Source organism: Ursus maritimus, unplaced genomic scaffold, assembly GCF_017311325.1.
Source record: "Ursus maritimus isolate PB19 unplaced genomic scaffold, ASM1731132v1 scaffold_19, whole genome shotgun sequence".
Classification (NCBI taxonomy): domain Eukaryota; kingdom Metazoa; phylum Chordata; class Mammalia; order Carnivora; family Ursidae; genus Ursus; species Ursus maritimus.
In genome coordinates, this window is record NW_024424341.1 from 42027330 (window position 1) to 42041110 (window position 13781).

Sequence of the window (13781 nt, forward strand, 5' to 3'; positions counted from 1 at the left end):
CCTTAATCCTCTACGTAAGGAGGCGGGGCCGGTGTCGCAGAGGGGGAAGGTGGAGGCGGTAGCGGGAACTACGATACCCGTAGGTCTGCGGTGCGCGGTGGCGGCGACCGAGCCAATGAAGCCTTGAGAGAGTGTCGCTCGCATGCGTGCGCATCGTGAGGGGGCGGGACTTCCGGCGTTCGTTCTCGTTGTCAGTTTGGTTGCTCTCGGGTTCGAAGGCGTTTGGCCGGTGCGGAGGTGACGGGGCAGGAGAACGCGGGGAGAAGCGTCGTCCGCACAGCAGAGGCTGCTGCGTGGCGCCCTCGTCCCCGCCCGGTCGCCCGCCGCTCCACGCCCCGCTCTTCCCACTGGTCGTTGGCGGAGGCCGCACCGATGAAGCCGGCTCAGGTGGGCGCTGCGACCCCCGGACCCTCAGCCGCCCTCCCCCAGTCCCGAGCCCTGCACCCGCGATGGGCGGGCGCCCGCTCAGCTCCTTACAGCCGGGCCGGCGGGGCGGGAGCGGAGTGCGCCCCGGCGTGGAGTCCTGGATCCACCCGTGCGGTGGGGCGTGGCGGGGGGGTGTCCCGGCAGGTGCTCCTGAGTCGGCACCGGGGGCGGGGGGACCGGGACTCCTGTGTGTGCGGGGAACAGAGGGCGAGGCGGAGTGTCGCCTGCAGCGGCGGCGTGGGCAGCCGGGGTCCGCGGAAGGTCGCAAGAGGGCGGGGATGGGAGGGACATGCCCAGAGTCAGAAGTTTAAGGTAGGGGAGAGCAGGACGGGGAATGGAGGCGGGGAGACTGCTCAGGAGACCCCGCAGCCCCCCCGCCCCGGGGGAGTTCTGGTGGTGGCTGGCCCGGGGCGGTGTTGTTAGAGGGAGATGCGAGGAGATTCTGCGGAGAGTTCCAGAGCAGAGCCGACAGGATTTCCTGCTGCATCACATCCACACGTGAGCAAAGTAGGGAGTGAAGGGCCATGCCAAGGTTTCTTTGCCTGAACGTCTGAAAGGATGAAGGGGGGGAAGCGAGCCCAGGAAGCAGGTATCGGGAAGATGATGAGTTTGATTTTGGACATGTTGATGCTGAGATATCTTAGGATGGAGACATGATAGGAGTATGTGAAGGTAAAGGTCTGGAGGTCGGGGAAGGGGGCTGGGCTGTCAAAGGTGTGGAGGGTGTGGACTGCACCAGTGCGTTGCCTGAGGACCAGATCAAGGAGGGAGGCTTAAAATGATTTTAGATGGTGAGGAGGCAAAGGCTGAGAGTTCGTGGGCAGGGTATGGGACGCAGGTGTTGGCATCCCTGATGCTTCCTTCAAAAAAGAGCAGATTTGCTGTAGGAGAAATATTTCGCCTGTGTCTTTAGGAAGAGAGGTATTGGTGGGGTGAGGAGTCTCCCTTCGTTGGAGCCGGTGTTATGTGCTGGTGTTGACTGTCCACTTGCAGCGCAGCTGACTCTCAGGGCCGCTCCCAGTGGAACAAGGGAAAGGTCAGCCAGGCTGATGGAGCCTCACAGTCCCAAACAGGGGACTGCTTCCTCACCCCTACCCCTCAGGCGAGAGGGGTGAGCTGCCGTCCAGTTGAGGGCCTCCAACAAGCTCCCTTTTGAGGATTATGTAACAGGCAGGTCTTGTTGCTATATGGACTAGTCGCTTGTCTGCCTGTTTAGCCTTTTCCTACAACTCATTAACTTAAGAATGTATAACAAACTTATTGGCTTAAGTACTCATTAATCAGTATTCTTTTAAATACGTACAGAGGTAGACAATTACAAATTAATCTCTCCAACAAGTTAAATTTATGCAAACACTTCATAATTGATTTGACATTAATTTACCTGTGTTTGTTTACAGTGTCAAGTTTTATGTATGATATCTTACGAAATTTTAAAAAGTGGTAAAAATAAAGACCTCAAATTTCAAAACCCTTCTACTTCATTTGCACTGAAAATATATACAAAACTGTTGATCCTATGGACAGTAACAGCTGTCATCAGCTGATAAGACACGGCACTGTTTTCTGGAGGAGCTGAACCTAGACCATCAGGCTGAGATCAGTTTGCTCCAGGGCAGGGCAGGGGTGGTGGTCCAGCTCAGTTCATAAGATCCTTCCATGGTTACCCATTTCTCATGGTCTCCTTCTTCCCATAGGGTCCCACGGAGGTGGCAGAAATGCTTATGGACACTGTGCAGGTGAGTGGACGGTGTCCTACCTTTCAACCATCCCAGTTGTCACCCAGATGTTTTTGGCACCCCGATATATACACTGTCAGGGAGTGGTAGTGTCCTGAGACTTGTCCATCTCACTCTCTTAAGTTTGAAGACTTGTGTGCTTTCCCCAGTCCCTAGATCCTGTATTTAGATTATAAATAGAACAGTTCTCGTTTCTAATGACTGATGTAAGATGTGGCAGGGAATCCTGGCCACAGGATTCAGAATGTTCACCTGCTTGGAGGTGAGACTTTGCTGGGGTATTCAGGAAACTGCAGGTCTCTTTTATAGCTGGTTAGAATGGGGAGCCAGGTTGGGGTTGGGTAAGGGTGTGCAGTTGTCACACCCTGAGTGACAGCCTGGGGCTCTGGACCTCTAATCAGAGGTTGGTGGGAGGTAGGGAAGGTTTGAAACAGAACAGGAAGGCGCTATGACCGAGATTTTAACAGGCTGCCTTTCGCTGCGGAGTAGAAGACGGACAGGGGGTGTCAGTGAACTGCTTGCCACAGTCCAGGTGAGAGTTGTGGCGGCGGCTACACAGGAGCGCTGGCTGCCGAGGTAGACGGGATGTTGGTTTCTGGATGTGTTTTCAACTAGAGCTGCTCATATTTTAGGATGTGGAGACTCGGAGATGAGGAGGTGGGATAGAGGGAAGAGTTGGGGATGCCCCCAGGTTTTTGGCCTTGTTAGGAAGGATGGATGCTTGAACTAAAATGGAGGAAGTCAGTGGTATGAGGCATTTGCAGGTGGAATATGAAGTCAGTTTTGTCTATGTCACAAATGCACCAGAGATTCCAAGGAGAGGCGTCACATAGGCACCTTTTTTTTCTTTTTTTTTTTTTTTTACGATTTTGTTTGTTTTGGAGAGAGCCAGCATGAGTGGGGGCGGGGGGCAGAGGGCGAGGGAGAAGCAGACTCCCCACTGAGCAGGGAGCCCGACGCAGGGCTCGATCCCAGGACCCCGAGATCATAACCTGAGCTGAAGGCAGACGCCTCACTGACTGAGCCAGCCAGGCGCCCCTCAAGCAGGCACTTTAACACAGAGCCCTGGAGTTCTGGGGATGGATTCAAGCTGGAGACAGCATGCTGGGGTGTGGGCTAGGATGAAGCAATGGGTCAGATTTAGGAGGCAGCATTTCTAGGTTATGGTGGCAATGCCATTAGAGGAGCAGGAGTGGGAATGAAGGGCCTGAGTACTGGGTTTTTTGCTTGCTTGCTTGCTTGCTTGCTTGCTTCATTTTTAAGGATTTTATTTATTTGAGAGAGACTAAGAGGTCACGAGGGGGGGGAAGGGTAGAGGGAGAAGCAAACTCCCCGCTGAGCAGAGAGCCTGATGCGGGACTCAGTCCTAGAACTCTGGGATCATGACCTGAGCCGAAGGCAGACACTTAACTGACTGAGCCACCCAGGCCCCCCTGCTTTATTTATTTTAGAGAGAGAGAGGGCGTGCGTGCCAGTGGGGGCAGGGGCAGAGGGAGCGAGAGAATCCCAAACTCTGCCTCTGAGTGCAGAGCCCGACACGGGGATTGATCCCATGACCCATGAGATTGTGACCTGAGCTGAAACCAAGAGTCAGATGCTTAACTGACTGAGCTACCCAGGCTCCCCAAGTACTGGGTTTCTTGATTGGGCACCTGGGTGGTGGGGGAGGCATCACAAAGCTGAGGTAGCCGAGTGTCTGTGTGTGTGTGTGTGTGTGTGTGTGTGTGTGTGTGTCAGAAAGAGAGGGAGAGAGAAACACGGGGAGAGAGAAAGGGAGACAGTGGGTATAGGAGTGAGAAAGGCTTCTGGGGCGCCTGGGTGGCACAGCGGTTAAGCGTCTGCCTTCGGCTCAGGGCGTGATCCCGGCGTTATGGGATCGAGCCCCACATCAGGCTCCTCCGCTATAAGCCTGCTTCCTCTCCCACTCCCCCTGCTTGTGTTCCCTCTCTCGCTCGCTGTCTCTCTCTCTCTCTGTCGAATAAATAAGAAAGGCTTCTGAGACCAGAGTGCACATGAGACAGATGTTGGGGGGAACCTGGTCAGCCTGAAGTGTTGTTAGACCTCATGTGGGGTGGGAGTGTGGGTGGGGAGTACGGGTACCTGGGCTTCAAATGAGGAGAGAGGAAGGTTCTGACTGCTTATGGGACAGTTGGTGTGATACAGAAAGGAGAAAGGGCTGAGAGTGTGTGATGTCCTCACAAAGGCAGGTCGCTGAGGATGAAGCAAGAAGCCAGGCCTGGTAGGGAGACCTTCAAAGCTGGACTTGGGGCTGGAGCTGGCGCTAAGGGCCTTGGGGACTTCCAGTGTTCAGGGACGGGGTCGGGGCTGAATTGGATCCTGGATGTATTTGCCTGTTAGGACATGAAGGAAATGCCAGGGGTGTGGGCTGGGGGTGTCACTGTGGAGGAGTCAGAGTCGTGAGGAGGGTGAGTCCAATGACCAACAGGCAGGTGAGGCGGAGTGTGAATGGTTGCGTTTGGGTGCTTAAGGGAGAGGGACACGTCCGAGTTTGACTTGAGAGTCTGAGTCTTACCTCTCAGACAGGACCTGGGGGACCCCAGGGAAACTGGCTGGCAGGAGGGGGGAGAGCCCTGCATTGCCAGGCCCACAACCTAGATGGTGTTCTTCTGCCCCTTCGCTCCTCATGTCTTATGCTGTGTTTTGGACACAGTGATCAGTGGGAGTGAGGCCCGAGCAGGCACCGGTGCCACCGGCAGCTGGTGGCTCTTCCACGTTGGGAAGTCAGGGAGGAGTTCGAGCAGGGATGGATGTGTGTGGGAAGGACCGAAGGGCCTGGAAGAGAAGTGTATCAGATACTTGCACCCACAGGATTTTAATTTATGGAGGTGGGTGAGTGATGACATGGAGAGACCAATGACACTCAAAGAAGGTTTTTGTTCTATTTCTCGAGGGGGCCAGAGCACACCATGTAACACAGGGCCACACGGGGAAGCGCCAGATTTGGTTAGGAGGCATAAACACCAGCAGAGGGGCTCCTCCGGTCGGAGCCTTTACTGAACTTTCTAGGAGAAATGTCGGAAGGGGTAGGGTGAAAAGCTAAGTGATGGCTATTTCCCATAATTTTCGTGTACCTGGGGTGGAAGGGATGTCCCTGGTTGTCTGGTACCTGGCCCCGGTTGATTTAGGGCAGGGACACTGTTGACTCGGTGTGTGAGTTAGTGAAGGAGGTGGTTCTGTGTGGATTCCGGATTGCGAGGGAGGTACAGAAACACATTTGGCTGTTCGTTTAGTCCTCTAAATAATGGTTGGCAAATAGCTAAATACAGAGTCCACGAGACACAGTTAACACAAGAAGCTACTCATGAACCAAATGTTCCAATTTTGGCAGAGCCATGTGGTCTTTGAGGACGTGGCCATATATTTCTCCCAGGAAGAGTGGGGCCTCCTTGATGAAGCTCAGCGATTTCTGTACCATGCCGTGATGCTGGAGAACTTTGCGCTTCTGTCCTCCCTGGGTAAGGCCCGCACACCCACCCCGTGTCCTGCGCTGGGCTCTGTTCTTCCCCTTTGGTCCAGGGGCAGCTCTGTCCTTTCCACAACAAGGCCATGGGTACTGCTTCCTTTCCTGGTTTCCCGGCGTGCGTGTTACTGGTGCCAGGACTGGGCCGTGTGCACCCTCTCTCCCCACACAGTCACATCCTTGCTGCTCTGAGCACTTGGAAGATCAGGTTCAGAGGTCAGAGGGATTGAAGTTTGTCTGGGAGATCCCTCAGACCTGCCTTGTCCCTGGTTGGGTCACTTAGTCCAGATGCGTGGAACCGTGGTGCCCCAGGCTTTCCCCCTTCCTCTTGCTGACATTTCTTGGGTCCTGCTGGTGCCAGGAATTCAGGCACCAACCTAATTACTAATTTTGAGGAACTGAATTGTTTCTACAGTCTCTCCTGTAAAGTTCTTGTAATTTTAAGATGTTGGATATCCTGTGTCAGGTTACTCTGGGCACACGCTGGCCACGCCTTTGCCTTCCTTTTGTCTAGGACTGGCCTGTCTCAGGTGCCACATCAGTGCTCACCTCGAGCAGTGGGGAGGACCCCGGGCACCTAGTAGGTGGACCTTACTGTGCCAGTGGCAAGAGACACTCAGAAGTACACGGCCCTGGTGCGAGGGAGTGGGGGAAGGGGGTGTGTCAGAGCTGGGAACCTGTCCTTTGTCCACCATTGTTTGGTGCTCGGGCCAGGGGCCACACCTCATTTCTACCTTTTCTCCTCCATTTTCATATGCACCCTGAATTCTAATCCCCTTTCCGCCACAGTCCAGCACCTGTTGGCCTTCACCCCTGATTCTGTGTCACTGCTCCCTTTTCAGGGCTCGCCAGCATTTGAGCTAGACTTAGGGTATTGCGAGGTCTGCAGGTGTCCTTACGTAGTTCTTGAGTTGCAGCATCTCCATGTGCTGAGGTATTTCTAGGTCTGTTTAGTTTTCTGCACCGTGCTCACCGGTCACCAGCAGCCATAGCCCTTTGCACAGGAGTGACGTGAAACCCCTGCCTCTCCTCCCTGCCCAGCACCTGCTACGTTCTAAGTGTTTGTGCCCCACCACCAACTCCTGTGTCGCAAACCTCAGGCCCCGGTGATGGTGCTGGGAGATGGCACCTTTGCGGGGGGCTTAGGTCATGAGGGTAGAGCTCTCATGAATGGGATTAGTGCCCTTGTAAAGGAGACCCCACAAAGTCCCTTAGCCCCTTCCGCTGTGTGAGGACACAGTGAGATGTTGGCAGCCCAGAAGAGGGCCCTCACCCACCAATGCTGGCACCCTTATCTCGGAATTCCAGCCTCCAGGACTGCAAGAAATAAATTTCTGTCATTTATAAGCCACCGAGTCTGTGGTGTTTTGTTGTGGCAATCCAGATGGACTAAGACAGGACCCCTCCCTCGTGGTCTTCCCCAGAGTCAGGGCTCTCCCATCCTGGGAGCTTGCCAGGCTGAGCTCTGCAGAGCACACCTTCCTTTCACTGTCTTAAGTCCCCCTCGCCCATCAGCAGTCCCACGTCCTCGTCCATGGGTCCGACACACGTTCCCGATGGGGCCGCCTCCTCCCGACGAAGTCAGCAGGCACTTTACCGGCATTTCTCTGCTTACAGGTTGCTGGCATGGAGCCCAGGACGAGCAGGCCCTTTCAGAGCAAGGTGTTTCTGTAGGAGGGTCACAGGTCAGGACTCCAAAGCCAGCCCCATCCATCCAGAAGTCCCAGCCCTGGGAGACGTGTGGCCTAGTCTGGAAAGACATTTTGCATTCGGCTGAGCATGATGGAATGTCCCCTGACCAAGAGCTATCCATTTGTGGGGCAAACCTGTACCAGCAACAAAAGGAGCAGATTGGAGACAGATCTTTCAGAAGGGATGAGGGGAGTCCTTCCTTTGCAATGAACAACAGTATTCACATGGCAGAGAGTAGCTTCACATGCAGCAGAAGTGGGAAGGACTTCCCGGCCAGTGCAGGCCTTCTCCAGGACCCGTTGAAACCACCCAGGGACACTGAGCATGGGGAGGCCTTTGCACCTGGACAAAATGATTACAAGTGCACTCAGTGTGGGGAGGCCTTCAGCCAAAAACAGGGACTTGTTGAGCACCAGAAAATCCACAGTGGAGTAAGACCTTATGAATGCAGCAAATGTGGGATGGCCTTTATTAGAAAGTTTCACCTTGTTCAGCACCAGAAAATTCACACTGGAGAAAGGCCTTTTAAGTGCAATGAATGTGGGAAGTTCTTTAGGTACAACTCTACACTCATTAGTCACCAGAGAGTTCACACTGGATTAAGCCCTTATGAGTGTAGCAAATGTGGGGAGTTCTTTAAGTACAATGCCAACTTCATGAAACATCAGAGAATCCACAACGGAGAAAGGCCTTACGAATGCAGAGAATGTGGGAAATTCTTTAGGTACAACTATCGACTGATACGACACGAGCGAGTTCATACAGGAGAAAGGCCTTATGAATGCAGCGAATGTGGGAAATTTTTCAGGTACAGCTCCACATTCATTAGACATCAGAGAGTTCACACTGCAGAAAAGCCTTACGAGTGCAGTGAATGTGGAAAGTTCTTTAGGTACAATTCCACACTCATGAAACATCAGAGAGTTCACACTGGTGAAAGGCCTTATGAGTGCAGTGAATGTGGGAAATTCTTTCGGTACACCTCTACGCTCATTAGACATCAAAGAGTTCACACTGGAGAAAGGCCTTATGAGTGCAGCTTATGTGGGGAATTCTTTAGGTACAAGTCCAAGCTCATCAAGCATTGGCAGAATCACACTGGAGAGAGGCCTTATGAGTGCAGCGAGTGTGGGAAAGCCTTTAGGTACCACTGCAGACTCATTAGACATAAAAGAGTTCACACCGGAGAAAGGCCTTATGAGTGCAGTGTCTGTGGGAAATTCTTTCGGTATAACTCCAACCTTATTAAACATTGGCGAAATCACACTGGAGAGAGGCCTTACGAGTGCAGCGAGTGTGGGAAAGCCTTTAGCCACAAACATATACTTGTTGAGCATCAGAAAATCCACACTGGAGAAAGGCCCTATGAGTGCAGCAAATGTCAGAAGGCCTTCATTCGAAAGTCCCACCTCGTTCATCACCAGAAAATCCACAGTGAAAACAGGTCTGTGAGCACCGTAAATGTGGGAAAATCGTGAAATACGGCTCCAAGCCATTGGCCAGAGAATGACACTGGCAAAGAAACTTTGAGTGCAGCAAATGTGGTGAAGCCGTTAGGTACCGCTCTGGACTCATTACACTGGAGCAGCACCTTACGAGCACAGCGAACGTGCGCAGTTGTTCTTGTACAGCTCGCCATTCATTAGACAGCCGGAGGTCACTGGGGAAGGCCTTCCGAGTGCAGTCAGTGTGCGGTCTTAGGTGAACTCCAGCCCCATTACACATCAGAGAGTTCACGATGGAAAAAGACCTTATTTGTGCAACAGATACGGGCATTTGTTCATCTTAAACACCAGCCTTGTTCAGCACCAAAACGTTCACACCACGCCAGAGAGTATTGCAGAGGGGGAGAGACTTAGCCAAATATCTGCTCTTATTTGTCGCTGGGAGCTGCCGTAATCTAGTTCTTTATTTTACCTTTATGTTGTGGCGAAGTACATGTAGCAGTCTACCCTGTCTTTGAATTGTACAGTTTAGTAGTTTAAAAAATTCACATATTTATGCAACTAATTTCCAGAATTCCTTTCATCTGGCAAAACTGAAACGAAACCCACGAAAGAGAGTTCTGCCTCTCTGCCCCCTCCCTACCACACCTGGCGACTACGGTTTTATACCCCGTCTCTATGAATTTGACTACTCTGGGTACTGTATGTGAGTGGAACCGTACAGTATTTGTCTTTTTGTGACTGGCTTGTTTTGCTTCGCATGATTTCTCCATTTGTCAGCATTTCCTTCTCTGAGCGTTTCCTTCTGTTCTGAGAAGGAATCAGAGTTGACATACCTAAGATATAGGGAAGGGTGTTGATGGGATCAATGCAGCTTTGCCAGATGTTATATTATTTCTAGGGAAGAGGAGATCCGGATTTTATATGGAATCTTTATTTCTTAACAGCTTTATTGAGGTATTGACATAAACTGCATTTATTAAAAATGTAAAATATATTTTCGTATATGTGCACAATGGGAGCATCACCAGAGTCGTGATAATGAATAATCCACAGGCCCTGTAGTTTCCCTTAGCCCCTTTTCATGTTCTGTCTCTCCAAGCTTTACCCAACTTGCCATCCCCAGGTGGACACTCTAGTTTGCATTTTCTAGAATTTTATATAAAGGGAATCCTACAGTTACTCTTGTAAGCTGTTTTCACTAAATGCATATATGTATTTTTAGTATCATCCATGTCGTGTATGCAAAAGCATGGAATCAAGTAACAAGCAGGGCTCCGGGTTATGTTTTAGAGCTGCATTGTCTGTCAGCAACAACGGTGCTAGTCACCGAGTGAAAGTTGTTTAGAGTGGGAAAGTGAAGTTTAAATAAAGTAAATTTAAGTTTGGTTTCGTATGAATTCATTATCAATAAAAGATTTTGAACCATCTGAACCACCTTTCTAGAAAATTCGTGTTTGACCTCTTTTTTAATAGTAGTGTTTTTAAGCTGTCTTTGTATCATAAAAATTCTTAGGACGTTTTTTAAAAATATTTTTTATTGTGTAAAATACACAAAGTTTACTATCTTGTTATTTTTAAGTGTTCGGTTTTGTGTTCTATTAGGTTCTCCAGAGAAACAACCGTCAGGGTGTGTGTGTAGAGGGAGGGGGGGGATATGTGTTCTAAAGAATTAGCTAAAGCCTCTGTGATGGCCTGACCAGTGGAAAATCTGCAGAGTAGGCCAACAGGCTGGGGACCAAGGCAGTGGTGTAGTTCAGGCCCGAAGGCGGTCTGCTGGTAGGATTTCTTCTTGCTTGGGGTCACCTTTTATCGTGTAATCTTCAAACCAGGTGGCTTATTGAGAAATTTGAAATTTAGAAAGGACGGCAACAAAGCACTATAGAATAGGAAATGGAAAGAAAACAGTGTGAGAGTGAGACATGGAAAACAATTCCCGATTCCACGCTCTGATTGTATTGTTCAAATCTCAACATGCACAAAATATTTAATGAAAAAATTATCTAAATTTACATTTACATTTAACACTTTGTTTCATGAATCACTAAATTCTACACCTGAAAACAGTTTTACCATATATGTTAACTAACTAGAATTTAAACAAATTGAAATTAAAACAAACTTTGTTTCATAAAGCTCATGACAGTCAAAATTTTAAGATTTGGGTGATTGAGAAGATATTTAAGATAGCTAAATGAGCCTAGTTTTAGATAATTGTAGACGTGCATGTTCTAAATTCTTAGTAAGAAGTCAAAGACTAGAACAAAATATGAGCAGACAGGGAATTTGTTTTCTGTTCCAGCACGTAAGAAGCTGAAAGTTGCCATTCCAACCTGACAGGTAAAAAGTTGAAAACAATGGAAAATCAACAACTCTTCTTGGGTCTCTAAGAGAAGTGAGGTGGTAAGACAAACTGCTTACCCCAAATTAGTCCAACAGGGGAACAGAGAATGAAGGAAACCCAGGAGCCGACCCTCATCCATGAACCCCAGTGCTGTGGTAGGAGAACCTAAATCATCACACTTGTGGGAATTTTCCTCACAATGAATATCAGAGAAAAACACTCGTGTGGGAGAGGGACAAAGGAACGGATTTGAAACCATCAGAACATTCCATTCTTAACAAGGACTGCTCTCAGAATCAGGTGGAGATTTTTCAGAGCCTGGGAAATACCCAAATCCAGGCCACTCTACCCATCTTGTCCCACGTTCACGGGGGTGCTGGAACTGGGAGAAGTATATGAAATTCATAGCCCAGAAGCAGAAGCTCACTGAAAGACAGACCTAACTGTAGTCCTGTAGTATGCTTCCTCTCATACCTTACCACCGGTTACCACCACATTGCAAAAGGTCTCTTTATAGCAGTTTATTTTACCAGTGCATCATGTCCAAGTATTAAGAAAAAATCACAACACATACTAAAAGGCTAAAAACAAAATTTGAAGAAACAGAGCAAGCATCAGAACCAGACTCACACAAGGCAGGGATGTTGGAATTATCAGCCCAGGAATTTAAAACAACTATCATTAAGATGATAAGGGCTCTGATGGTTAAAGCAGACAGCATGCCAGAACAGATTGGTAATGTAAGCAAAGAGATTGAAATTCTAAGGGAAAAAAAGTAAAAACATCAAAAACACTAACAAAAATGAAAAATGCCTTTGATGGACTTATTGGTAGACTAGACGTGGCTCAGAAAAGAATCTCGAGCTTGTGGGTATTTCAATAGAAATGGTCAAAACTGAAAGGCAAACATACAGAAAATACTAAAAAAAAAAAAAAATAGAATATCCAAACACTAGGGAACAACTGAAAAAGTGTAACATGAATAATGGCAATACCAGAAGGAAATGAAAGAGAAAGGAACAGAAGAAAGGTTTGAAATGATAATGCCTGAGAATTTCCCTCAAATTTACCCAAATTTAAACGTTCAGGTACCGATCCAGGAAGCTCAGAGAACACCAAGCAGGAAAGATGTTAAAAGGAAAAAAACAAAAACAAACAAACAACAACAACAACAAAAAACTACACCTAGGCATATCATTTTCAAACTATAGAAAATCAGAGGTGGGAAAAAAGAAAAAAAAAACCCTGACAGAAGTCAAAGGAAGGAAACACGTCACCTCTAGAAGAGCAAAGATAATAATGATACCCAACTTTTCAGAAACCATGCAAGCAAGAACAGTGGAGGGCAATACTTAAAATGTAGAGAGAAAAACTCCACCAACCTGGAATTCTATACCCTATGAAATTATCCTTTCAAAAGTGAAGGAGAAATAAAACATTTCTCAGAAAAACAAGAATGGAGAGAATTTGTTGCTAGTAGACCTGCCTTGCAAGAAATGTAAAATAATAATAAGTTTTTAGAGAAAAGGAAAATGACATAGCTCAGAAGCTCAGACCTACAAAGAAAGAAAGAGCATCAGAAAAGGAATAAGTGAAAGTAAAATAAGAACTTATTTGTCTTATTCTTCACTGATCTAACAGATTAGCTGTCAAAAAATAATAGCAACAATGTACTTGAGTATGTATGTGTGTGAATATGTGTGTGTGTGTGAAATAAATAACAGCAACGATACAGAGGAATTAGTATTATTTTGTTATACTAAGGTACACACACTACCTGTGAAATGGTAGTGTTATTTGAAAGTGGACTTGGATTTGCTGTAGATATATACTGTCACCTGTATGGCAACCACTAAACAAAGTAAATAAAAAAGTGTAACTGTTATGTTAAAAAAAAAAAAAGGAGAGAAAATGGAGTCCATAAAATGCTCAGTTAAAACCACAAAGGGGAGGGGCGCCTGGGTGGCACAGCGGTTAAGCGTCTGCCTTCGGCTCAGGGCGTGATCCCGGCGTTATGGCATCGAGCCCCACATCAGGCTCCTCCACTGTGAGCCTGCTTCTTCCTCTCCCACTCTCCCTGCTGTGTTCCCTCTCTCGCTGGCTGTCTCTATCTCTGTTAAATAAATAAATAAAATCTTAAAAAAAAAAAAAAAACCACAAAGGGGAGAGAAAGGATGAAAAAATAGGAGGACAAAAATAGGAACAAATTACAAGGGCAACAAATAGAGAACAATAACCAATGTGGTAGATTGGTAGATTAGTAATCCAACTATATCATTAATGACTTTGAATGTCTAAATGCGATCTAAAGGAAGATTGTTAGAGTGGATCAAAACACAAGACCAACTATGTGTCGTCTATAAGAAACCCACTTTAAATATAAAGACATATCTAGACAGATTAAAAGTAAAAGGATGAGAAAAATATACGATGTAAACACTAAAAGAAGCAGGAGTAGCTATATTACTTTTAGACAGGGCAGGCTTCCATGACTGGAGGGCACACACTGCTTTGGCAGGGAATGACATGTGACAAGTTGCTCTCATTTTCAGATAGGTTTCAGATTCTTAAATGAGAGAAAATTAATCAAAGAAAACATGATTTAGAATGGACTCAGGAGGCCAGCAGGGGCCTCCCAGCACTAGTTGTCAATT

General features: G+C 48.0%; 1 protein-coding gene across 1 annotated transcript; it reads left to right on the forward strand.

Annotated features, from left to right (window-relative positions):
- The first annotated feature begins 191 nt into the window (after positions 1-191).
- On the forward strand, positions 192-10217 carry LOC103677263 (zinc finger protein 548-like). The gene is made up of 4 exons (XM_040633740.1): positions 192-387; positions 2124-2165; positions 5515-5641; positions 7264-10217. The coding sequence occupies exons 1-4, from the start codon at positions 373-375 to the stop codon at positions 8814-8816; spliced, it is 1737 nt and encodes a 578-aa protein (XP_040489674.1). The 5' UTR covers positions 192-372; the 3' UTR covers positions 8817-10217.
- The last annotated feature ends 3564 nt before the right edge of the window (positions 10218-13781 follow it).